General features: G+C 44.7%; 2 protein-coding genes across 2 annotated transcripts in view; one reads left to right on the forward strand and one right to left on the reverse strand.

Moving 5' to 3' along the window:
• Positions 1 to 6,436: 6,436 nt before the first annotated feature.
• RXFP3 (relaxin family peptide receptor 3) lies at positions 6,437 to 9,982 on the forward strand. The gene has a single exon (XM_087715067.1). It carries the CDS (start codon positions 6,486 to 6,488, stop codon positions 7,836 to 7,838), a length of 1,353 nt encoding a protein of 450 aa, XP_087571193.1. The 5' UTR covers positions 6,437 to 6,485; the 3' UTR covers positions 7,839 to 9,982.
• A 10,744-nt stretch (positions 9,983 to 20,726) lies between these two features.
• The window catches only part of SLC45A2 (solute carrier family 45 member 2), a 31,688-nt gene continuing 24,873 nt past the window's right edge, over positions 20,727 to 27,541 (reverse strand). The window contains exons 6-7 of the mRNA XM_087715391.1: positions 25,084 to 25,289; positions 20,727 to 20,966 (exon numbers count right to left, since the gene is read on the reverse strand). Of these exons, the coding sequence (XP_087571517.1) occupies positions 20,736 to 20,966; positions 25,084 to 25,289 (437 nt within the window). The 3' untranslated portion in view covers positions 20,727 to 20,735. The remainder of the gene's footprint in view (positions 20,967 to 25,083; positions 25,290 to 27,541) is intronic.

Genomic DNA, 27,541 nt, shown 5'->3' on the forward strand with positions numbered 1-27,541 from the left:
CTCATCAACCCCAGGCCTGCCGGCACAGCCAGGTTTTGACGGCTTTCCGGAAGGCCTGGAGAGAGGTGAGGGTCCGAATCTCCGCGGGGAGTTCATTCCAAAGGGCCGGAGCTGCTACAGAGAAGGCCCTCCCCCGGGTAGTAGCCAGATGGCATTGGCTGGTGGACGGAACCCGGAGGAGGCCGACCCTGTGCGATCTAATGGGTCTATGGGAGGTAATTGGCAGCAGGCGGTCTCTCAAGTACCCAGGTCCAATACCATGAAGGGTTTTATATGTTACGACTAGCACTTTGAAGCGTATCCGGAGACCGATCGGTAGCCAGTGCAGCTCGCCGAGGATAGGTGTAACGTTGTTATCATTATCTCTCCTTTATTTAACTCTATCCTGTATCATAACATTTTCCCCCTAATAAACAAGACTTTAACTGTATCTAACTTAGTTCTTTTTTTATTAACCTTTATGTATAATCCAAAAGGATTTCTAATCTTCCTTTCATGGGTACCATTCAATATTCATATCCAATTATTGCTTATCATAACATTACACATTGTACACATTATTATCATTATCAATTATTTATTTAACTATATCTGTTGTCACTAAATTTCACTAAGTTTAACTAGTTTTAAATTATACTCTTCCATCTATCAACCTGTATCTTTCCAATAGCAAAACAGTCTCATATCTTCTGCCATTTGTGGTGTCAATCCTCTAATCATCTCCTTAATCAACTTTGTATGGACTCCACTTAGCAACTCCTTGCTTATAAAATCTCTCATGGAATTTCGATGCCCTTCTTCTGTTTCCTTAATCAGCTTATATTTTTATTGTCGGTAGTGTTATCAATGCTATTGCTAATGAGATTTCTCTCTTTAAATCCATAAATTCTTTTGTTTTTTCTTCTTCTGTATGCAATGAAGGGGTTTGTTGTGCAATTCCTATTGTGGCTGAAGGCTAACCCTGTAGTTTCAGGATCTATAGTTAAGAAAATCTGACAAACAATGGGCAGATAGTCTGAATGTACAGCCCATGTTTGGGCTTCTCTATGTCTCTCGTGGTAGTTATATTTCTTGTACCCTCTTCAAGAAGTGCATCATCTTTTTATCCACTCAGATTCTTTCAGGATTTAACTTCACTGGATGATCATTTGTCAAGTGACAAACCTTGCCTGTTAGATCAGGGGGAAAAAACCTTAAACTTTCCCTTGAAAGATGTTGTCTCGCTTTCAGGCTGTAACTGACTATAGCCAATTTTCTGGAAAGACCTTAACAAAGATTTTTGAAAGTTTAAGTAATGTTAAGCAAAGCTTTCTTCATACTTTCAAGCCTGCAACCATGAATAGCTATTACAATACAACATTTCAATATTTTTCCCTTCCAGAACTGTGGTAATCTGTAATAATGTTATAACCAACGCGATAGCAGGTTGAGATAAGGATACTCTTATCCTGATAATTTATATATTATTACTTTCCTCAGTTCCTCTGTAACTCCTGCGACCTCTAGGGGCCAGTGCTAGAACAACGCCCAGAATTTCCAAATAAAAGATTGAATTCCAAAAGCTACCTCATGAAAAGACTTTCGGCTCAATCATTTTAGCATTCACCCCTTTAACTCCCCGGATGTTCTCTAGGAGATCCATAATTCCTGAACATTGAAGAGTATTACTCTACTAATATAAATTATTTTAGAAGTTTAGTAATATGTTTATAAACAGAATCCTCAAAAAAGGGATAAATGCATGTCTAATGCAGTGTTTCTCAACCTTGGTGACTTTAAGTCCTGTGGACTTCAACTCCCAGAATCCCCCAGCCAGCATAGCTGGCTGGGGAATTCTGGGAGTTGAAGTCCACAGGACTTAAAGTCTCCAAGGTTGAGAAACACTGGTGTAATGTATCGGATAAAAATTAAAAAATAAATTATAAAGAATAAAATAAGTAATAAATAAATAAAACTAATCAATAAATAACAAAAACAAACAAAAACTTAAATGGATTGCTTGGTCTTTTCCTGCTGTCAGTTTTCTATGTTTCTAAGACCTTTGACTATTCCACATTCTGTTAGGTGGCCTGTAATCAGCTTTTGTTCTCTAGCAACAGTGTTAAAAAGAAATCATATTCTGAAAATTTGGGGGGGAGGGAGGGAGGGAGAAAGAGTGAGAGAAAAAAGAGAAAGAGAGAGAGAAAAAAAAACCTGAGAGAGAGAACCAGAGAGAGAATGAGAGAAGGGGGGAGAAAGAGAGGGAGAGAGAGGTGGGTTGCTGCTGGTTCGGTCTGGATTGGGCGAACCAGTAGTAGTGGCAGTGGGAGGCTCTGCCCACCCACCCAGACACTTCTGTGCATGCATAGAAGCATCGTGCGCGAGCGTGTCCAAAATGGTAGTAAAAAAAAATGGCGACCCACCTCTGGAGAGAGAGACAGAGAGACAAAGGCAGAGAGACAGAGACAGACAGGGAACCTGAGAATTTTTAGAAATCCTTCAATAGTTGATGACTTTTAGAAGAACCTTATCTGATTTTGCCTGATCTCAGAAAAGCCAACCAGGGTAGGATCTGGTTAGAACTTGAGAGGAAAATCGTAACATCCCAGCATTCCCAGGTCAGTAGTTGGACTAAGAAGCGAAACAAGCGTCATAGAAGGTAATAGGAAACCCACTTCTATATTGTCAACATGAGTGTGTGTTTGTGAAGTATCCAGCAAGTATTTGATCCTAACTCAAGAGAAATCTTGCCTTCACTGAACCAGTCAATATTTATTTCATTCATATTAATTCTGAGTATACAAAGGGGAAGCTGGCTTAATTTATTCAACTGTTGTTAATTAGGCATTTTATCGTATGGCATTTTGAATAACATCCCCAGGGCCATAGGACTTATTTATATTCATCACTTCTAATCCCTAAGAAGCCATTCAGTCCCCAATTTTTGTACCAACAGTGAGTGAAACTGGGGCAGGATCCAAAACATTTCAATTCCAACACCTCCTGGAACCTTTAAGTAATCTCTGCCAAAGGGCTAATTATTCCAACCATCGTAAATAATCTATTTAATTCTTTTTAATTCTGGTAATCAGAAGAAGAAATGGAGGAAATAAATCCAGAAATGCAAATAAATATCTATTTACTCTCTTTTATTCTTCCCAGTTTCACTGGAAGTTGCTGGGCTTTGGAGAATGTTCTAAAATATACTCTACAATGGCCTTAGCATTAACCTATAACAAAATTTCTAACATTTTCCAATTACAGTTGCCCAAGATAGTTTAAACCACTGATTTAGCTTCAATTAAAAAAAAATCAATAGCCAACAAATACTAAAGCCTAAAACAATAAACTAAATATCCAAAGCAAAGAATAATCATATCAAAATGACATTGATAAAGAGAGAGGCAAGGAGAGAGAGAGGGATTGAGGGGTGGGCTTTAATTAAATTGTATTACTACAAAAATATTTGAAATTTATTTTTATTAAGATACACTATTTATCCAAGTTTAAAATAATTTGCAAAAAGACATGGGTTGGGTGGATCATTATTAAAGCAATGATGGTCCCAGGCATATCATATTTAGAAAAGCATTATAAAAGTATAGGCTACCATAGGACATTTCTCCTCTTGAATGCCATTTGATTTAATTCTTATGTCAATCTCTGTCTTAGATTCTAAAAGAATAGGAAAGCTGATACACAGAAATAGAAGGCCCTTCAGAGAATGTGGCCCAGGATATGTGGAGCTTTAGCTATCAGTATTGATGTGCATCTGGGAAGATAGCGCATATCTGTTAAGCTTCTAAATCTACATACTTTAAAACCTCCTTAGAGCAGCTTTCATAATCCTTCATTGCATTCCAGCAGTGTGGAACATCAGAATGCTAATTATTAGTGCGTTTCTTGGTGCTACCCAAGCTGTTGAATCATTTAGAGTACAAAATTGTGGCAGAAATTATCTCCAATTGCAGTTACATAGCTGGCATTGCCATAGAGTCCTGATTTTCACGTAAATCTAAGCCATGTACCTCCATTTACATACTACAGTGTACAACAGGTTAAGCCAAAATTAAACAAATTACATAAAGATTGAGTGCAACATAGAATAGAATAGAATAGAATTCTTTATTGCCCAAGTGTGATTGGACACACAAGGATTTTGTCTTTGGTGCACATGCTCTATGATGTATAAAACATATGATTCAATTTGCATTGGCTGGCTATTTTAAGAATTAAAAATGGATTGATTCTGAGAATTGGGTTGAGCTTACATTACCATGCGAAGCCAGAATGTGGTTTGGTTAGTTTGGAATGAATCTGTTGCATGAACCCAAATACTAGGATTTGAAAACTGTGTTTAAACTTGCATGAAACTTATCAGTGGTGTTTACTGAATAAACAGTAATTAAATAGGTGTTCATGCAAGTATAAGGAAATTTGGAAGAAGTTAAAGATTTCCAATCAGAGCTCAAATATCTGTTAATGAATGCTAAAGTCTTAATGCAAAATCTATAGCTGAACAAGATCTTTCTTATGATCAAACTGTTTCACTTTTATTAAAGGTGTTAAATGAATTTTGTGTTTTCATTCTCGCTACAAACATTATGTCTGATTTTATGCAGATAAGTAAAATGCATTGTGAAGAACATATTTTAATTATTTTTAAAGTGTACTAGACAATTTTATCAAATCTCTGAAGCCCTTTGCATAGCAAAGAATCAGGACAGCTGACCATAGTCATTTTGGAGCAAGACAATGAAAAAATAACTTTATATGTCCTCTTGAGCCCACTTCAAATCCAGTGTAAGCTCTTTTTGCATCAGATTGCAAATATATTTACATGCTGATTGTGTTCTGTCCACAAAGCCAGAATAAATCCTATTTAGCTTCTTAAAATGCATTTTTTGATTGCACTAACTTCTGAAACATATCCTATTGAATTCAGTGGGGCTTTCTTTTGAACTAATTTACTGTATATAAGATTATTCAAATACTAATAAGAAGGAAGGACTCACTGGAGAAGAGCCTAATACTGGGAAAGATTGAGGGCAAAAGAAGGGGACGAGAGAGAATGAGGTGGCTGGATGGAGTCACTGAAGCAGTCGGTGTGAGCTTAAATTGACTCCAGAACATAGTAGAGGACAGGAAGGCCTGAAGCCCATGGGGTTGCAATGGGTTGGACATAACTTTGCAACTAACAACAACAACAACAACAACAACAACAGCTACAACAACAACATGTAAGATTGTATTGCAAGACATTGAACAGAGTAACTTGCTCTGAATTATGTTGGTTACCCAAATGGGTAGATGTGGAGTATGTTGTTGCATTTTCCTCATTCTTTGATTTTGTATCACCTAAAATATTTGAAGTTTGCCCATTTGTTTGCATTTTGGTTGGTCCTAATAAATATTTTATTCACCAGTGGTTTGGGATTTATTTTTTCACTTTCCTTTTAAAAGTGAATATAATAGCAGAAAGCCAAGTTCCACAAATAAGTAAAGCATAGTAAATGAAATTTTAAAATTGCTTGTTTGTCTAAATTCTTGTTTTTCCCCTTGGCACATTAAAAAAAAATCCCCTCATCATCACTCCCACTACCCATTAAAAAAGTCTCATCATTGCCACAGCCAACTATGTTACAGCATGTCTGTGTCCTTTCTTGAAAAATAATGCGGGTGACTTCGTGATGAATGTATACATTTCAAAAAAGCACATTTCACGTACATAGGAAAGGGGGATAGCAGTCGCGGGACGAAGGGAAGAGAAGTGCAAAAAAACAATACGAAACAGTTCAAAAGAGTTTTTACCCAGTTAAGACACGGTGAAACCTTTGGAAGTTTAGATTAAAAGAGATATCTATCTCGGTGGTAGGTCATTTGGTTGTAAGAAGAATAGCGGGGAGGGGGCGGCGGGCGTTGCAGCACCTTGGAGAGCACCAGGAGCGCGTTGTTGCGCGCGCACCTTAAAAAGCAGACCCGCGGAGTCAGATACGCAGTAGAACCGTCCGCACGGGAGCAGGGAGGCAGGATTTGTCTTGAGCCGTACTTGCAGGTTGGACAGAAGGGTCAAGAAACGCGGCTGTTTGGGAGGCGGCCGGAAGACCCGCGCTCAACTTCAACCTGGCTTAGAGTTAGCTGCACGCAGGAATGCTCTGGAAGGCTCCGCCACTACATCTACCCCAACAGTGAGTGACTTTCTTTGGAGCTCCCCCCGAAGTCTCTGGTTCCCTGCCTTTGGATCGTCCGGCTGCTTGCGCTGGGTGTCGGGCTGCTTGCGCTGTCTTCTCTGCCTCGCAGGTCAGCTGAGATCGTCTTTGCGCTCCGTACCTTTTCTTCCCCAATTCCCTTGCCCAAGATTTCGCAGCCTGGGTGGGGGTCTCCAGCTGGTCGGCCGAAGGGAGTCTTTCCTTGGATTGGGGACTTCTGGAAAGAGAGACTTTTGGGTGGGGGGATCTTGTTACGCGGAGCTGAGAAGACCCAAGCATTTCCCCCTCGGCCATGGGATGGATGCCCTGTGTGAATACAGTTACTGCTCGCTTGCGGATAGCGTAAAGGAAGCAGAAGAGGGAGAACTCAACCCTTTCCCCAGCCAGCTAGAAGAGAGATTGTTAAGCAACGGCACCAACGAGTCCCTGCAAGAGTTCTGGAGGAGCTTCCTCAACCTAGAGAGAGCAGATGGACTGCAGGGAAGCAGTTCTATCCTCCTACGGATCTTCATCTCCATCATCTACTCGGTGGTGTGCGCCCTTGGTCTGGTTGGCAACGTGCTGGTGCTCTACCTGATGAAAAGCAAATGGAAAAAGTCTTCCATCAATCTCTTTGTGACCTGTTTGGCAGTGACAGACTTCCAATTTGTCCTGACTTTGCCCTTCTGGGCAGTGGAGAATGCGTTGGATTTCACCTGGCTCTTTGGCAAAGTCATGTGCAAGATGCTTTCCTACGTGACGGCCATGAACATGTACGCCAGCGTCTTCTTCCTCACTGCCATGAGCATTGCCCGCTACCATGCGGTGGCCTCTGCCCTGAAAAGCAGAAGGCAAGGAGGGCTCTTGGATGGCTGCTCCTCAGCTAAGTGGTTGTGTGCCCTCATATGGATCCTAGCCATTCTGGCTTCTCTGCCCAATGGCATCTTCTCCACCACCTCCACTATCTTCGGCGAGGAATTCTGTCTGGTCAAGATACCTGATAGCCAAGGCAACAACACTCCATTCTGGTTGGGGCTCTATCATGCCCAGAAGGTTCTGCTGGGCTTTCTGTTGCCTTTGACCATCATCACCCTTTGCTACCTTTTGCTGGTACGCTTCATCAGTGACAGACATGTGGGTGCCGGTTCCTGTGGGCCAAGTACGAAGCGCCGATCCAAGGTAACCAAGTCAGTGACCATTGTGGTACTGTCCTTCTTCCTTTGCTGGCTGCCCAACCAGGCACTCACCACCTGGGGTGTCCTCATCAAGCTGAACCTTCTGCACTTCAGCCATGCCTACTTTCTCTCGCAGGCATACCTCTTCCCCATCACCGTCTGCCTGGCGCATTCCAACAGCTGCCTCAACCCCATCTTCTACTGCCTCATGCGCAGGGAATTCCGTAAAGCCCTCAAGAAGCTGCTGTGGAGGATTGCTTCCCCCTCCACCACCACCATGCGCCCATTCACTGCCACCACCAAGCCTGAGCAGGAAGAGCAGGCACTAAAGAACCTAATGACCATCCAACCCGCGAGCAGTTCTGCTGCTGCTCCTCCTCCTGCTGCTAGAGCAGGAGATGTTCCTGATGCCACCTGCTATCCCCCTGGGGTAGTGATGTACAGTAGCTGCTCTAATATCTTTCCATCCATCGCCTCCACTGAGCTGCATTGTTGAGTCTGAGGGACTGGCACCGAGGAAGAAAGAAATTGCTGGAGGTTCTCTGAATCAGTCCATGTGTTTCCCGGTGTCGGAGCACTGCCTTGTTGTGGGATGGGGGAGGGGGTTCCATGTTTGAAGAGCCAGGCTTCTTGCTGGTTGGGTGTTTATCAGCATGGAAGAAAATGAGGAAGGTGTATTCTAGCACTCAGGGAAGCAATGTGGCAGCGTGGGGAAATGTATGGGGTGACTTCACTTGGAATGCCAACTCCTGCACCTTCATAACGGTAAAGGTGAATAAAGTGCAGACAGAATGACATGAGGGATCAAAGCCTGAAGTAACTTGAACAAGAGGAAAACCTTGCAGTGTCTGTGATTCTTTAGATTTGAGGGAGGGATGTGGAATTAGGCATGGAAGGGAAGAAGTGGACAGGGAGAATGAATGAATGATTCTAGACAATAACAAAAGCTCAAGGGAGAGGCCAGATAGAATAAGTATCTAGATAGTGACATTGACACTGTGATGGCCATGACCTTCAACAGTTTTATTCGTGGAGGGTAAAGCTAGGCATGATGAGTCCATAGTACCTTCGCAAGCAATGTTTCTGAATACAACAAGGTGCAAGGAAACAACAGTGAGGAAAGCCCTTGCTGTCATAGCCTGCTTATGAGCTTTCAAAAGGCATCTGGCTTGCCAGTCGAGTAACTGCAGAGTAACTGAATCAACATTCAGTTGATTTGGATTAGATGAGCTTTTGATCCAATACAGCAGGCAGGCGGTTTTTTATGGATTTATGAGTACAGTAGTAGGGTGTGAAATTGAGTGTTTTAAAGACTTTTTTTTTAATTGGTCCAGGTAAAATAATATTTGCATCTCCAGTTATCCTGGCCATTGGAATTAGGAAAAACTTCTCCACCTGACTCTGTTTCCCTTCCTGGTAAGAAGTGAGAGGCTAAATTGAATGGTCTGGAAATTCATTCATCCTGGTTAGAAGGGATAATTCATAAATAGAGGGGGGGAAAGGTATGTTTATTGTTGATCCTCATTAAAAAATTCAATCTTCATACGATGGAACCCATGGTTTTAAGATGAACTATATTCAGATGCAGTAGCTCAGTGGCTAAGACGCTGATCTTGTTGATCAGAAAGATTGGCAGTTCAGCAGTTTGAATTCCTAGTGCCATGCAATGGAATGAGCTCCTGTTACTTGTTCCAGCTTCTAACAATTCGAAAGCATGTAAAAATGCAAGTAGAAAAAATAGGAACCACCTTTGGTGGGAAGGTAACAGTGTTCCGTGCGCCTTTGGTGTTTAGTCATGCCGGCCACATGACCACGCAGACGTCTTCGGACAGCGCTGGCTCTTTGCCTTTGAAATGGAGATGAGCACCACCCCCTAGAGTCAGGAACAACTAGCAGATCTGTGTGAGGGGAGCCTTTATCGTTACCTATATTCAGCTATCATGTATTAGGACTAAACTTTTTTTAGTATAGAAGAAGAGAGGGAGGGCGGGAGGAGCGAGGGAACAAAAGAGAAAGAAAGCAGCTTTGCTAAATTGTTCCACTCTTGAATCTAAGATTGAAAACAGGAGAAATTGTCCTTGTAACTTCAGGATTCTTTTGCTCTGCCACTGGACTGCCTGCCCATCATTTACTCTGAAATAATTTCATTTGTAAAACTGAGGGGGAAGCAGATTGGCCTTCAAAAGGCTGATAAAAGTCAAAGGCAGATTGTGAAAGAGGTTTTGAAGAAAAAAACCCAAAATGGGCATTAACAAACAGTACCTGGCAAGCATGGATTTAAGGCTCTCAAGGACCCTCTTGGTAGCTCAGGCAGATGTCTATTCTGCTTAGGTAGATGGCACCTAGTTAGAAATATGGAAGTGCTCTATAGTTGCTATGATTCTGGGTGTTGGCAGACCGATCTGGGTGTGATTTAAAAGGAATTCAAAATATGCCCTTCACCATAATTTATCTATCTAGAAAGATGCTCCTCCATAGCTCCAATTCCATATAATGATCTTTAAAGCTCCATTCCCCATTTAGCAACAATCGGGGTGACATCAATTGCCCCTGTGCCTGCAGCTGGCAATATTTGTACCTTTTGAGCGAATAAATGGAAGGACTGGCCTGATGATTAAGGATGGCACGTAATTGACTGAAGAAAGAAGGAGGCTTTACACACAGCATATTTTCTGTATCAAGGCTGTCTCATTACATGTGAACTATTAAATCTCTGTATCCATATCAAGCCTTGTCACGTCTTTACAAAACAAGGTGATTCTGTGGCTGGAAAAGGTCTGATGGCTGAAAGATGCAATTGTGCAACTTGCTGGAAAGAAGTAAAACCACTTGTTTGTTTTGTATATAGCTGTTAATTTCAAGAATTTTTGTCATTATTATGAACAGGGATGCCAAGCTGAGCTAGGCAGGAAAAAGTTAGTGATTCTGATACGAATGCAAGCACACAAGCCTTTCTCTTCCTTCTTGGAGTATACAAGAAACGAAGCAAAATGCAGACAATGGTGAGTCCTAACTTGTAATATTTCATGCATTTTGCAACACGCAATCGTAATCACAAGAAAGGACAATTTCCCTGTGTCCACTTTTGTTTTTTTTTAGTTAGACTTATATACCGCTTCATAGGACTTTCAGCCCTCTCTAAGCGGTTTACAGAGTCAGCATATCGCCCCCAAAGTCTGGGTCCTCATTTCACCCACCTCGGAAGGATGGAAGGCTGAGTCAACCCTGAGCCGGTGAGATTTGAACCACCGAACTGCAGATAGCAGTCAGCTGAAGTGGCCTGCAGTACTGCACCCTAACCACTGCGCCACCTCGGCTCACTGACTCTGAATTGCTCTAATTTTACACTAAAAATGTAATCTGGAGAAGTTTCTCGGCCATCTGCAACAGGTCAAAGTTAAGGCACTTTGATGTCCTATCAGCAAACAGTCTTTGGTGATGGAGTAATAAACCCATTTAGATAGAAATATAAGAAGCGCTGGGGTTTTACTGAAAGGACCATTTCTGTGTCCCCAATCCATAGGCATTGCGCTCCTTTCCTGTGAAGGTCATCCCCAATTTCTGGAGGGGTTGGTGGAACTGATGGGAAAACATCAGGAAGAACTGTAGACATATGCTTCCATAAAATTCAAACGGATGATTACATAATGAATTCATAACATGAACAATAGAAAGTTACAACATCAAGAGACCTAGAACAATGTGCTGGTTAAGATGTTGGGCTAGGACCATGGAGATCCATATTCAAGTCCACTCTCAACCTAAGAAGCTTACTGGGTGAATTTGTTCCAACCCTAACCTAACCCTAACCCAGTTTATCTCATGGAGTGGTTGAGCAGGTGCTCAGCCTATATAATTTGCCTTCAGAAGGGACAATCTGCACCTAGTGTCCAGTGGTGCGGCATGGTTTTGTGGGTGTGGCAGGGGAAGGTTACTGCAAAATCCCCATTCCCTCCCCACCCCACTAACCTGCTTTCCAGCTCCGTTCTCCTGTTCAGGGCAACAAAAGAAGATCGGTTGGGAGGCTGGGAAGCAGCAGGGGCGGGGCCAGCCTATTTGCCAGTTCTCCGAACTACTCAAAATGTCTGCTACCGGTTCTTCAGAACCTGTCAGAACTGGCTGAATACCACCTCTGCTAGTGTCTCATTTCAAAGCTCCCTGCAAGGAATACGTTTCTACTCCTGCCCTGCTACTCAGGGAAATAGCAATAGCAATAGCAGTAGACTTATATACCGCTTCATAGGGCTTTCAGCCCTCTCTAAGCGGTTTACAGAGAGTCAGCATATTGCCCCCAACAATCTGGGTCCTCATTTTACCCACCTCGGAAGGATGGAAGGCTGAGTCAACCCTGAGCCGGTGAGATTTGAACCGCTGAACTGCTGATCTAGCAGTAGCCTGCAGTGCTGCATTTAACCACTGCGCCACCTTGGGGGAGAGGGGTGTGTAATTGCACAATGTTTCCACCGTGCAACCTCCCACAAGGATTTATTTTGACCTGAAAGGATGATTGAGAAGTTCAGGCAAGCATTTTTCCCAGGATGAGAACCATGGATACTTTAACACAGTGTAGCTCAACCTTGCGAACTTTAACATGGGTTGACGTCAACTCCCAGAATTGCATGCTGGCTAGGAAATTCTGGAAATTGAAGTCCATGCATCTTGAAATTTATAAGATAGAGAAGCACTTCCTTAGCTTTAGCCTTTCCGTTATGTTCTGAAGAGGATCTCCCTTTGTTGGGGTTTTAAGCAAAGTTGTAAGACGTAAACACCATTCTAAGGAGAGAGAAAAAAATCTCAGTTGTTTTATACCCGAGGATGCAGCCCTGTCTATTTTATCCAGAAAAAAATATGCAGAAGCTTCAGCTTGTCTTAGTTAAGCTGCATACAGGGTTGCCTTGGTACAGAATCTCTCTCAGCGGCCCTTATATTGAATGTTGAATGTTTATTTCATTTATATTGGCTCTTTTTGCCCCTTCCTGAATGTTTTCAGGGATGCCTTGTTTTCCAGACATCTCTGTTGTCTATTAGGCAGGACTTTGGGGCAGGATGCAAGAAATTGTCAGCCCCAGCTTGGATGGCCATCCCAGGGCTGCCATTCGGGCGGGGAGGAGCTCAGCCACAGCAATGGCGTGCATGCCATGGGGACGCTGCAGGGAACCTTCCAGAAGCCCCCGCGGTCACTATGGGACCACCTCAGATAACCAGCTGAGCTGCGGGCATCTCCCACGGCTGATATATGGTAAAACAACTGAGCAGCGGTGTCAGGATGGCGAAGCACACGCAGGTGTGGGGAGCCTGCTGGGCATCTTACGAGCAGCTGTAATGCTAAAGAAACACGGCAAATGAATGGGTGGCACATGGCGGGTGGGGTACCAGAGCGTGGGACTGCCAGGGTTGGGTAGCCATAAGCGTTTAAGGGTGGAGGGTTAACCCACAGTAGCACTGACTTCGTTTTCTTCGTAACCTTGTTGGTCACTCCATGCCGGGTTTCACGCTTGCAAGATTAAAAGTATCAGGTCTCTGAAAGATGCCCTCATTCAGTTCCACACTGAACTGTGTTATCTGCATTTCTAGACGCTGAATGCCCAAATATGACATATGTTTTGTTAGTCGAATTAGCAAAAGCAAAACTTGCAGAAAGCCAGCTTAGCACTTTTTAAAGCAATAGGGAATTACAGGTCTTAAGATAATTCAGTCTAGAGTTGAACATTAGCTGATGGCATTTCAGAGCATTGCTTTGAGAGCAAGTAGCTGCCAGCCACAGGCCAGCGTAAGCTGACCTTGGAACTCTAAACTGTGTCAAGCCTCATTAGCACTCGGAGGGGAGGCCATGGGGAAATGCCAAGGCCACGGACCTGGCCCAGGAGTTAAATCAGTTCTGTATCACTGCCAAGAAAATTACATGGAGGCATCCACAAAGCTGCCTGCAGTTGGGTTTACTTGAAGAAGCTTTGCACGCAACATCAAAAATGGTGAACACTGGTAGGATTGAAATTGAAACAGAGACACTGAAACAGAGAGGCTGCAACAGGAGCTGGGCATGCACCATGGGCACACGCGCTGCACATGCATGCACACCCACCGCCTGCGACGCTCCAGCTACTCGGCGGAGCATCGCGCAGGTGCTATATGCTGCACGCACATGCGCAGATGGGCTCTTTCCTTCAAATACAGGTAAGGAACAAGGGCAGGCAGGCGGGTCATCTAAAGCACCGTTCCAGTATGGTGGCTGCTGCATACCGCTTGCAACCCACCACTGAGGTAGTCCCTCAACTTACAACAGTTCATTTAGTGACCATTTAAAGTTACAATGTCACTTCTAAAACTGATTTATGACTGTTTTTCACACATTCATGGCAGTGTCTTTATGGTCACATTATCAAAATTCAGGTGCTTGGCAAATGACTCATATTTATGACGGTTGCAGTGTCCTGGGATTATGCCATCACTTTTTGCAGACTTTTGACAAGCAAAGTCAACGGGAAAGGCAGACTCATTTAATAACCGTGTTACTAACTTAACAACTGCACTGAGTCACTTAACAACTGTGGCAAGAAAGGTCATAAAATGGGACAAAACTCACTTAACAAATGTCTCACGTAGAAAAAGAAATTTTGGGCTCAATTGTTGTAAGTTGAGGACTACCTGTACCAGAATGTCTGAAATGGTAGGTGAGAATGTCCTTAGGGGGAAGAGCCATAGCCATAGACAGTGGTTGGATAAAGGGAAGCTGAGCCCTTAGAAGGAAATGAGCATAGGAACCTCCCAGAATGAACCCTCCCTAGTGTCTTGGACTATGAAGACAAGGGGGAACAATTTTCTAACATTCTGTTAATGAATATTTATAATAAAGTAGAATTAATTCATCTGAAGGGTGCATCTTGTTTGGATCAGTGGTGGATTCCTGCTAGTTCAGACCGGTTCGATCGAACCAGTAGTAGTTTGGCGGCTTTCGTCTCTGGAACCAGCAGCGACCCTGGCCTGCCACGCCCCCAAATCTGCAGCGCCCCTAAGCTTACGGTGCCGCCATCTTGGGTTTTTGCTTCTGCGCATGCACAGAGCAATTTTTATTGTATTTATGATCAAATGCGCATGCACCGAACGGGCAGTAATGCCAGCAGCAACCCACGCCTGGTCTGGGCCACCTCACAAAGCTGACCAAGTCTAAGCAAACTCAGAGATTTGAAGAAATGCACCAAATCCTTTTTTTTAAACAACAAAAGGGGAAAGCTCATATTTAAAAATAGTTCAGTAAAGTGAATAAGAGAGCAAGATGCATGTGCCCAGCAACTGGGTATCAGATATAAGTGAGAAGAAGGAAGAAGAACAGAGGAATAATACTCAGCCTGAGCCTCACTGTATCTTAGCCCAGTGTTTGAGTTTGAGTAGTTTGAGTTTGAGTAGTTTATTTATATGCCGCCCTTTTCCCTGGGGCGACTCAGGGCGGCTTACAATTCGGAAGGAAGGGAGGACAAACAAATTAACACATAAGACAGTACATCATTAAAAGCACAACATTCATACAATTCGGGTGGGTTGGGGTCTTTAACCCCAGGCCTGACGGGACAGCCAGGTTTTAAGGGCTGTGCGGAAGGTCTGGAGGGTGGTGAGGGTACGAATCTCCACGGGGAGATCGTTCCATAGGGTCGGAGCTGCCACCGAGAAGGCTCTCCTCCGCGTGGTTGCCAGTCAACATTGACCGGCAGATGGAACTCGGAGGAGGCCTAATCTATGGGATCTGATTGGTCGAGTGGAGGTAATTGGCAGTAGGCGGTTTCTCAAGTACTCAGATCCACTACCATGAAGGGCTTTGTAGGTGACAAGTAGCACCTTGAAGCGTACCCGGAGATCGACAGGTAGCCAGTGCAGCTCGCGGAGGATAGGTGTTATGTGGGTGAAACGAGGTGCACCCACGATCGCTCGTGCGGCCGCATTCTGGACTAGCTGAAGTCGCCGGATACTCTTCAAGGGCAGCCCCATGTAGAGCACATTGCAGTACTCCAGCCTAGAGGTCACAAGGGCACGAGTGACTGTTGTGAGAGCCTCCCGGTTCAGGTAGGGGCGCAACTGGTGCACCAGGCGAACCTGGGCAAATGCCCCCCTGGTCACAGCTGACAAATGGTGTTCAAAAGTCAGCTGTGGGTCCAGGAGGACTCCCAAGTTGCGGACCCTGTCTGAGGGGCGTAGTATTTGACCCCCCCAGCCTGAGAGATGGAACACTTGCCAAATTAGTGGGAGGGAAGCACAACAGCCACTCGGTCTTATCTGGATTGAGCACAAGCTTGTTAACCCTCATCCAGTCCCTAACAGCTTCAAGGCCCTGGTTCATCACGTCCACCGCTTCATTGAGTTGGCACGGGGCGGACAGATACAACTGAGTATCGTCCGCATACTGGTGGTATTTTATCCCGTGCCGCCGAATGATCTCGCCCAGCGGTTTCATGTAGATATTAAAAAGTAGGGGGGACAGGACCGAACCCTGCGGCACCCCATATGTTAGGGGCCTAGGGGTCGATCTCTGCCCTCCGACTAACACCGACTGCAACCTGTCCGAGAGGTAAGAGGAGAACCACCGTAAAACAGTGCCTCCCACCCCCACCTCCCGCAGTCGTCGCAGAAGGATACCATGGTCGATGGTATCGAAAGCCGCTGAAAGGTCAAGGAGTACCAGGATGGAGGCATGGCCTCCATCCCTGGCTCTCCAGAGGTCATCGGTCAATGCGACCAAAGCGGTTTCTGTGCTGTAGCCAGGCCTGAAGCCAGACTGGAATGGGTCAAGATAACTAGCTTCCTCCAAGGACCGTTGGAGCTGAAAGGCCACCACCTTCTCAACAACCTTCCCCACAAAGGGGAGGTTGGAGACTGGACGGTAGTTGTTTAGAACGGCTGGATCCAAAGATGGTTTCTTCAGGAGGGGTCTCACCACCGCCGCCTTAAGAGCGGGGGGAAAGACCCCCTCCCGAAGGGAGGCGGTGACAACCGCCTGGATCCAGCCCCGTGTCACCTCCCTGCCGTTAACAACCAGCCAGGAGGGGCACGGGTCCAGTACACATGTGGAGGCACTTACAGCTCTCATGGCCTTGTCCACATCCTCAGGGGCAACAGCCTGAAACTCTTGGCCCAACCCTTAGTAGAAATGCTGTGGCAGTTAACACAAATGCTAAAGATACAGCAAGCAAATAGCATATTAGTAAAGTGACCAGATTTTAAAATTGGTAAAGTGGGACACCATTGGTGGGCGGGGCAAGGCAGGGCGGGGGTTGTTCTTGATTAAAATTTTTGCCGCCTGGCGCTGAGGTGAAGCCGCCAAAGCTCCCGCCCATAGCAGCAGCGGTGCTTCCTCCCCCTCCGCTCGGAGCACCTGAGCTGGGCACTGCGTTACCCCTGCCCTGCCCCCTCCTCTGCCGCCGTGCTTTTGAGGAGCCATCGGGCCTTTTTTCCTGCTCCCGCTCCTCCACCGCCTTCCTACTGGCTCCCGTAGCCTCAAGGCTCCTCAAAAGCACAGCGGGAGCTTTGGCGGCTTCACCTCAGCCGCAGCACCGGACAGCAAATCCGGCGGTGCTGTTAGAGGAGGAGGAGGAGGCAGCAGCAGTTAGTCCGGTGGTGGCGGGGGCTTACCGTCAGTCCAGTCGCCCCGTGCTCATCACAACAAATCACTGCGGCTGCGCGGGAGTTAAAAGTGCTGCGCGGTGTTTTCTTGCCTTGGGAACAGTGGTCCCACGGGGGAATCTCCGGCTGCTGTGCTCGCCTCGCCCGCCGGCCCCCGAAGTGCACGAGGGATGCTTTGGGGAAAGGCTCCGCTTCCAGACCCCGCCGAGGGCCACACACATAGGTTTCCTATGGCAGGAAGACTGGGACTGCTTTCTGCCTTTGTTAAGACTTTTTCTCCATTTCTCCTTTGGGGCAAATATTCCATCCTGCCTCTTTTTAGTATTAAGAATAAAGAATATTTTAATGGGGGGCGGAGGGGCTTTCTACAAACTGTAGGACCATCAAAGCTATCTGGAAAGCATCTTCAACTGCTTCTGCATTATGAACCTGAAATATATGGGGAAAGTAGATATTGTTAAGAGAAAAGGTGTGAATTAGATTTAGATTTAGATTTAGATTTAGATTTAGATTTAGATTTAGATTTATTATAATTTATAGGCCGCCCTTTTCCCTGAGGGGACTCAGGGCGGCTTACAAAAACACGGGAAAGGGGGTACAAAGACAAAAAGCATAAGACAATACATAATATTAAAAAATAGAGCACAACATTCATTCATCATTCGGGAGGGGACGAACTAAGATTTTTATCCCCAGGCCTGACGGGATAGCCAGATCTTAAGGGCCGTGCGGAAGGCCTGGGCGGTGGTGAGGGTGCGGATCTCCACGGGGAGATTGTTCCATAGCGTCGGAGCTGCAACTGAGAAGGCTCTCCTCCGCGTAGTCGCCAGTCGGCACTGACTGGCGGATGGAATTCGGAGGAGGCCTACCCTGTGCGATCTGATGGGTGAAGACACTCCTCTAGGGGTAGGCTGCTATGGGTTCGCGCAGGTTTGAGAGGACCCACAGCTAACAGTATGGCCGGTTGGGAGAACCTCCAAATCTCACCCCTGGCTGGCCCTGCCCCACCTCTCCCCATTCTGTCCCTCCCAGGAGTTTCCATGTGGCCCATTTTGGATGGAGGTAAGTGCAGGGCTCACGCAGAGGTTCGGGGAGGGGTAAAAATGGTCCTCCCGTAAGGCCTCTGGAGCCTGGGGGAGGCAGTTCTTGCCCTCCCAGAGGCTCGAGGAAAGCTTCCAGAGCCTGGGGAAGGTGAAAACAGCCCCCCCCCCCACCTGTGGTGCAGGAGGCCAAATAGGCCACACCCACCCAGCAACCATGCAGAGAAACCGTTTCTGAAATTTTTGAAGCCCACCCCTGCACTCCTCCAGTAAGTGAATTATCCTAGTGTTAGCCATTCAAGGTAGTTCTTTGGCAAGAAGCACATCAAGGAATACTAGCTCTTTCTTTATTGTAGCGTTACATTAAAGAACCTTGCAAGTCTGAAAATTCTCCTCCCCTCCTTTTACTCTACAGAAAACTAGAGAGGGTTTCTTCTGAAATGTTTCCCAAGTCTTCTCTCTTCTGTGGACCAAGACATTTTTTTGCAGGTTGGTTGTTTCATCTGTGGCGCTTCCTTCTGACTCCAAGGTCATTTTCATATATCATTATTCATCCAGTTCTGACAGGTTCTGGAGAATCGGTAGCAGAAATTTTGAGTAGTTCGGAGAACATGCAAATAAGTTGGCCCTGTTTCCACTGCCTCCCAGCCTCCCAGCTGATCTTCTTTGAAATTTGACAGGCAGAAATCGAATGCACATGTAGAAGGAGAGATATGCGGATTGACAACAGTACTTGTTAAAAAAATCCTGGAATTGTAGTTGATTATAAGGTGAATTTTGTCAGCAGCATTGTGGCTGCAAACAAGGCAAATGTAGTTAGATTATATTACCATAATACGCTACTTGATACATTTTATTCTGCTTTGGTCAAATCCTACCTTATATTCTGAGTGCCAACATACCAGGGGTGAAATCCAGCAGGTTCTGGAGAACCGGTAGCAGAAATTTTGAGTACTTTGGAGAGCCGGTAGCGGAAATTTTGAATAGTTCGGAGGACTGGCAAATGCCACCTCTGGCTGGCCCCAGAGTGGGGTGGGAATAGAGATTTTGCAGTATCCTTCCCCTGCCATGCCCACAAAGCCACACCCACAAAGCCACACCATGCCCACAAAGCCACGCCCACAGAACCGGTAGTAAAAAAATTGAATCCCACTACATTATAAACACTCCAGTTTTATGTCAGCTCTGCTGAATGCACTTTAACTTGATTTTCATGTTTGCGGGGATTTTTCAAAAGCTGATGGAGAAAAACCTGGATATAGAGAGAGGAACTCTGCTGTACGTGGTTACTTTCAGAGTAATTATGATTTTCTTTTCACCCGGTATGTTTATATTTGAGATTCTTAATATTAGAATATTAGAAGTTGGTATGTTCTGAGCTAGATTTTTAACCAAGGGCATTTTGAAAGGGAGAAAACGCTGAAATCAAGTGCATGATTCTCAACATCAGTTAATGGTTTGCACATAGGAGTTGAATAAAGGAATATGGAAAAGTTGCACTTTTCAAATATGAAATATGCTCTGGCTTCTGGTTTGTGGTGTGATCAGTCCCCACACTATACCAGAATTCATCTTGATCAGAAAACCCTGCCTCTGCTTCGAAGGATGTTTAATGCTGTCTTGCTGGTACAATGATACAGTGAATAAGGGGTGGTTTCTGTAGGTCCTCAATGTATCCAATATAGTGCATTTTCAGACCCAGCCTAGTGGTTTAAAATCTAGTGATTTAAGCAGCAGGCTAGAAAGTGGGAGACTGATTTGAGGTCAGTCACCCTCTCTTTCAGCCCAACCCACCTCCAAGGGTTAATGATATACTACAGGGGGGGAAAGATACCACAGATGTGGAAAGAAGCCAACATTGTGTTGCTACCAAAGGAGCAGTGGTAGGTTCCGGATCCTGGTGCAACCGGTACGGTGCAATGGGGCTCGGTGTCCAGCACATGAACGCACGCAGTGCGCATGCACACACGCACAGCATGCGCATGCATACTTACCACCCACGATGCTCCGTGACGCCTCCGGGATGCTCCAGTTGCTTGGCGGAGCATCACACAAGTGCTGTATGCTCCATGTACGGAAGCCGAGCCGAGGTGGCGCAGTGGTTAAATGCAGCACTGCAGGCTACTTCAGCTGACTGCAGTTCTGCAGTTCGGCTGTTCAAATCTCACCGGCTCAGGGTTGACTCAGCCTTCCATCCTTCCGAGGTGGGTAAAATGAGGACCCGGATTGTTGTTGGGGGCAATATGCTGACTCTGTAAACCGCTTAGAGAGGGCTGAAAGCCCTACGAAGCGGTATATAAGTCTAACTGCTATTGCTATGGCTATAAGCCCCCAAAATCTCAAAGGAGCCGCGGTAAGGAGCGCAGGTGGGCAGGTGGGCCCTCCGGAGCACCGTACCAGAACAGTACCTGGTGCTCCCGGCAGGCACCGGTACGCCCATACCGGGGTGTACCAGTTGTAACCCACCACTGCAAAGGAGGGTCAAGATGTTACAAAGACAAAGAATTTTAGACCAAATTCACTATTAAATAAGGATTGCAAACTCTTTGCTGCCCTTTTGGCAGAAAGATTTAAGAAGATTTTATATACATGAAGATCAAGCGGGTTTTCTGCCAAAAAGACAGCTAAGAGATCATGTGAGGCCTGTCTTAAATATTATTGGCCAAAATACAGCAATGTGTTCCTTTGTTGGGGGTGGGTGAGTGGGTGTTGTAAGAAAAAGAGCAACGACTGCCACCAATCAACTATTTATTGCTTTCGTCAACGTACCGAACAAACAAGGCTACAAAGCAGGAACCCAACAAGGAAACCGCAGAAGCAGAGATCACTACCACCACCACACTGCCAGCAGCACTGACCAGGAGACCCAGGCCCACCCCAACAATGATTTGGGCCAGTTGGACCATACAGGTCAAAGCAGCACAGTCAATACCCTTTCCTCGGCTGGAGTCTGCAACTTCATCGTGTTTCTGATTCTGGAAGCAAACAGAGAAGGATATGAAGCCAAATGAATCAAAATTTCCATTCAAATCATCCAGTCATTGTCTATTCACTAGTGTCACACAGCCAAAGTTTGATCCTAGGTCAGGTATCATCAACCTGCGGCTCTGGAGCCACATGTGGCTTTTTCATCCCTCTGCTGCAGCTCCCTATCGCCGGTCAGCTCCACAATTGATAGGGCTTTTGGTTAGGACAGGTAGAGGATAAAGGATGCTGCACTAAGGAGGAGACATTATGGTGGGGAAACTGGACTTCTGGTCAGCTTCAGAAGTGAATGGGGGGGCTTCTGGTTAGGACCTTTGTGACTCTTTGATTATTTAAGGTTGCCGACCCCTTAAAGGAGCAGATATTTCTCTCTCTGGGCACAATGAGAATATATCTGCTGAACAAAACTCTGCATTGGTGACAGGAAGGGCATCTGGCCATTAAACACTATGCTAGTTCCATTTAGTTGCCCAGACTCCACCCCACAAGGGACTATGGGGCCATTAAAAGATGACACAACCAAAACTCATCAATATTAAGACAACTGGGAACCAAGTATTGCATACACTTCAGTAATATGTACGTAGAAAGATGGCGTTTAAATGTAAAAGAAAGACAAATATAGTGACTATGGAAAATACCATAGTAATTCACTCTCATTAAATATCAATCCCCACATACTACTATAATGATTTTATTCTATTTAGGAATTTTGTGAGGGTGTTAATATTGGAACTCAAGGGAAGAAATTATTTCTTGATGTAAGATTAAGCATTTAGTTTTGTTTTTCTAAAAAATCTAGATTAAATTGTTTTACAATGCTGAGAAAGCAAATAATTTTAATAACAAGAATAACTCCATGGTTAAAAAGTGCTAGTTTTCTTAATTTAATATCAAATACAAATTCATTCACCATAGAAGTTTATAAATATTAGTGATAACATGGAAATGTTTCTGGAGGAAAAGATCTGTTTTTCTCTTAAACCTTTTAAGAAAGATTTAGAAATGTCCCCATTGATTTAGACATTAAAACCTGTGAACTTCAACTCCCAGAATTCTCCAGACAGCCATGGGAATTCTGGGAATTGAAGTCCACAGGTCTTAAAGTTGCCAAGGTTGGGACTCCCTTGGTTTTGATAATGTTCCATTATTTGTTAATGAGGCAATATGCATTTTCTTATGGAAAATTTGTACGTGAGAAAATAGTTTTTGTAAAAAACTAATTTGCTTTAAAATATCAGTACATGGTAATTAAATATGGCTGGATTGTGCATGAAACTGTAAAAAAAGACATGTTGAAAACCGTTCTAACCATTTTTGACAAGCGTTTTCAAAAGATTTTCCTGAGAAAGTCTTGTTTCAAGTGTTCTTTCTAACAGCTTATAAAATTAGATGGTAATTGATGTTAATTCTACAGAATTGTTTTTTGTTTCTCAGAAACCCCATAACGGATCACTTAAACCCTTTTTTTCCCCCATGGGATAAAATCAAACAACCAAATGGGCAAATATCAAAGTTCACAAAGAACTCTGTTATTTTCCTCACTGGATGAAAGTTTTAATATAAGTGGCACTAGATTGAAGATTCTTTCAAGTTACGGTTCTTATTTGAAATGGATTAAATGGGTAGAAATTTCTCTGATTGTCACGCTGAGCTGTGAGGCACTTTAAAACTTAGGCTTAACATATTTAAGAAAGAAAGAGAAAGGCGCCATTCGATTTCTCCAAAACACACACACACACACGCACACACACACAGGCACTGATAATTGATTCTAGTCATGTCCAATTTGGTATATGTTCAACACAGCACAATAGGCAAGTTCATGCTGAGCCATGGAAGGTTGCTGTATGACTTCAGGGCAGGCAATATTTCTCAGCGCATCCTCGGCTTTATTCTGTTCACCCCAGAGAGGTTGAGAACATGTTCAGCCCAAGAATCTATAAAAGATGTGGCATTCTGTAGCGTGGTTATCTTGACTTGCTTTCAGAACACCTGAAGATCAAGGCTGCTTTATTCAAGACTGTTAATGACATGTAAATGAAATCAAGCATCCATCTGATGATACATCCCATCCCATTCTGTGTCTTATCTTGCAGTAGTGACATGGAAGTAGATGACAGGTGTTACATAAATGTGGGGAAGAAATTGCAGACAGTGTAATATTTTGCTTCGTGGATTATTTTAAATTCAAAGCCACCCAGGACTGGATGAGAGCTAACAAACTGGTACTCAACCCGGACAAGACCGAGTGGCTGTTGTGTTTCCCTCCCAATAATTTGGCTAGTGTTCCATCACTCAGCCTGGGGGGCCAAATTTTATACCCCTCAGACAGGGTTCGCAACTTGGGAGTCCTCCTGGACCCACAGCTGACCTTTGACCACCACCTGTCGGCTGTGACCAGGGGGGCATTTGCCCAGGTTCGCCTGGTGCACCAGTTGCGACCCTACCTGAACCGGGAGGCTCTCACAACGGTCACTCGGGCCCTTGTGACCTCTAGGCTGGAATACTGCAACGTGCTCTACATGGGGCTGCCCTTGAAGAGCATCCGGCGACTTCAGCTAGTCCAGAATGCGGCCGCGCGAGTGATTGTGAGCGCACCGCAGTTCGCCCACATAACACCTATCCTCCGCGAGCTGCGCTGGCTACCTGTTGATCTCCAGGTGCGCTTCAAGGTGCTACTTACCACCCATAAAGCCCTCCATGGTAGTGGATCTGAGTACTTGAGAGACTGCCTCCTGCCAATTACCTCCCTACGACCTATTAGATCACACAGATTAGGCCTCCTCCGAGTTCCATCCGCCAGTCAGTGTTGACTGGCAACTACGTGGAGGAGAGCCTTTTCAGTAGTAGCTCCGACCCTTTGGAACGATCTCCCCGTGGAGATTCGTACCCTCACCACCCTCCAGACCTTCCGCACAGCCCTTAAGATCTGGCTATCCCGCCAGGCCTGGGGTTAAAGACTGGGATCCGTCCCCACCCGAATGATGAATGAATGTTGCTTCTATTTTAATTATGTATTGTCTGTACATGTCATTACGTGTATCCCCCCCCCCCCATAGGTTGTAAGCCGCCCTGAGTCCCCTCAGGGAAAAGGGCGGCCTATAAATAAAAGCAATCAATCAATCAAGCAATCAAGCAATCAATCAAATTGCAGACAGTGTAATATTTTGCTTCGTGGATTATTTTAAATTCAAAGCCACCCCGTTTGAAAAGGCATTTAGTAGCATTATGAGAGGTGTCACTGCGTGGTTTGATCAAAATAAAGGTAGTTCTCATTCAAATTTAGGATGGCCCTTCCTGGAGGTAAGGTACTTACGACCTGGTTATGAAGCTCTGCTGGGTACCCTACAGTTAATGGAGCCTGCTGTGCATTTTGGCACTCAGCAGTGAATTACATGGGGTCAGAGTTAGCTTGCTGTCAGGGTTCCAACAGATGCCCTAATTAAACCATGAGTCTCAAGCCAAGCTTCAAAAGAAATCCAGTTATTTATTAGGAGCAACATGTCGGCACTGAAGTCAACTCTGACCCCACGTAATTTGCAGCCCAATTATGACCCTGTTTCCCCCCACCCACCCACCCAGGGTGTGTCATAAATCACATTCTCCAATGGAGCACTTTCATGGGCTGTAGAGATCATGCCCCTCCGGCTGCTGCGGGTAATCTGGGAGACAGCCTTGAGAAAGATATGCTTGGAATGTGCTTCTGTTTGTGGCTGCCATGCTGCTCCATCAGTTTTCCATCCTGCTTGCCTATGGCAACTCAAGAGCAGGCCAGGGATGCTTTGTGAGTTGATATTAGTTTAATTAAAGTTGTAACACAAGGACTACCTCCGTGTGCAAAGTGGGAAGCAAAGATAACAGAGTGGATCAGGTGGTGGTCAGGCAAGAACTAAACACATAGATCCCTGGCCTGGGAATCTAAGCAGTATGTACAACTGGATTCAAGAGCAGTGAGATGGTTTCTAAGATATTAGCAGTAAAGAAAGTTGGTTGGAGTCCTTCCATTACTTCATTGTCACTCGCCCACTTCCCTCCACTTGAAGGTGAGCTACATGAAGGATTCCACAGCCAATGATAAGACAACAGTTCTCCATTTCAACTCACCAATTCTTCCTTGTGGTAATTAGCAACAAGGTTGAATGGTATTGTGTACAGTGTGCTGGACATGACACCAAACAGAGAGCACAGAGTCAGCGTAGGATGGACTTTGGGAAACAGCCCAATAAATCCAGTCCCTAGTCCAAAAAGGAGGTAGCCAACAAAATAGAGTCCTTTTAATCCGAGGAACGGAAGCAGAGCTCTTTGAACATCTGGTGGAAGAAAAAAGATTGAGAAGAGAAATTAAAATGGTGGCCATTTTTACCTTTGTTGAATATTTATGGCTTCCCCTTTTTGGGGGGTTAATAACGGTTTCTTTTTTTAGAAAACAGATATTATTTTTATTTTATTGAAAGAGGCTTTAGGTCAGTGTTTCTCAACCTTGGGAATTTTAAGAATGCTCAAGCCAGTGGCCAAGGTTGAGAAACACTGTTTTAGGTTACAAGTAGTTCTGGACTTATGATGAAACACTTAGCGACTGTTCTAACGGATGCCCCAGAATTATGACTCGGATTCAAATTTCTGAGAGCTGGTTCTCCCTTGTGGTCACATGACTGCATTCTGGAAGCACAGCAACCAGCTGACACTTATGATTGTTTGCAGTGTCCCATAGTCACATGACTGCGATTTAAAAAAAAATTCACCAAAAAGAGGAGTCTACTTTTGGTTTCTGGCAGGTAATGGATTTGCTTAAAGACCATTGCAAAACAAGTTGTAAAATAGGATGTGGTGACCTTAACAACCAGCCTGACTTTTGACTGCAATCCAGGGCTTAATTATGGTCATAAGTCAAGGACTATGCATACTTCATTATTTATTCAAGATATGCAAACTAGGTCGACCTCTTTAAAAATGAACTAGATTATTATATCTTCCACATTTCTTTCCATGTGGTCTTCGGGATTTGGGGACTTTTACTGTAATGAAATAGGGATGCAGTGGCTCAGTGGCTAAGACGCTGAGCTTGTCGATCACAAAGGTCGGCAGTTCAGCGGTTTGAATCCCTAGCGCCGCGTAACGGAGCGAGCTCCCGTTACTTGTCCCAGCTTCTGCCAACCTAGCAGTTTAAAAGCATGTAAAAATGCAAGTAGAAAAATAGGAACCACTTTAGGCGGGAAGGTAACAGTGTTCTGTGCACCTTTGGAGTTTAGTCATGCCGGCCACATGACCATGGAGACGTCTTCGGACAGAGCTGGCTCTTCGGCTTCAAAACGGAGATAAGCACTGCCCTCTAGAGTCAGGAACGACTAGCACATATGTGCCAGGGGAACCTTTACCTTTACCTTACTGTAATGAATGTAGAGGACTAGACTGGACATTTCTTTGTCCAGTAAAAATCAGCTTCAATCTTTCTTTTGGCATTTATATCAATAGTAAGAACTAAAGAAATCCCAAAGGTCCATAGAAAAATCCACTTCTAAAACCAGGCATCTATTCATACATTAGAATGTAATTCTTTATTTTATAATTTCTTTTAATGAGCCACGGTGGCGCAGTGGTTAGAGTGCAGTACTGCAGGCTACTTCTGCTGATCACTGCCTGCAGCAATTTGGCAGATCGAATCTCACCAGGCTCAAGGTTGACTCAGCCTTCCATCCTTCCGAGGTGGGTAAAATGAGGACCCAGATTGTTGGGGGCAATAGGCTGACTTTGTAAACTGCTTAGAGAGGGCGGTATATAAGTCTAAGTGCTACTGCTATTTATTAATCACATTTGTAGACGGAACAACTCTGGGTAGCATATACATTACACATGCCCCAAAAATATTTATGAGGAAATATAAACAAAAATGAAGGATTTTTGTTTAACAAAAGAGCTTCAGAATATTTTAATGATGCAAGGCACATCTTATTAAATGTTCTACCTTTGTGAGATGTTGCCATGCGTACATGTATTTTCCATATCCAGTTTTTGAAGTTTTGTTTTAAGCAGCAGGCAAGGAGAACTTTGTTCCCAGAACTCTGTAATTATTTTGGCAACCAGGCTCAGGTAACCTTGCCACCAATATCTCACAGTGCGCAGTCATGAGAATAAGGTATTGTTAGGAAGGTTGCCACAGAGGATGCGAATGCTACCCAGAGCAGAAAAGTAGCTGCTGTAGTTCTCCAAGCATATCTAATGAATCTAGCTATTGCTCCATGGTGGATAGACAAAGAACAGGAGAACTAGATCTAGCAGGAAATATGGCCCCTTAACCAATCAGGGTGGGGGATAGGCACCACTCTGGCCAATGAAAAGGGAGGTGGATATCATGCACAATCCACCAAAGCATCACATTCTGGATGAGGGGGGGTAGATTGTCAGCGGAGTTTAGGGGCACACCCATTGTGGTACTTAGCAAACACACCAGCATATTTAGATCCAAGCTTTATCCTTATAGCTGGAATGAAAAGATAGCAATAGTAATAACACTTAGACTTACCATATTTTTCAGACTATAGACGCACCGGAGTATAAGACGCAC

This window comes from Thamnophis sirtalis, unplaced genomic scaffold (genome assembly GCF_051295495.1).
Source record: "Thamnophis sirtalis isolate CommonGarterSnake01/CBP01778 unplaced genomic scaffold, rThaSir2_p1.2 scaffold_5, whole genome shotgun sequence".
Lineage (NCBI taxonomy): Eukaryota > Metazoa > Chordata > Lepidosauria > Squamata > Natricidae > Thamnophis > Thamnophis sirtalis.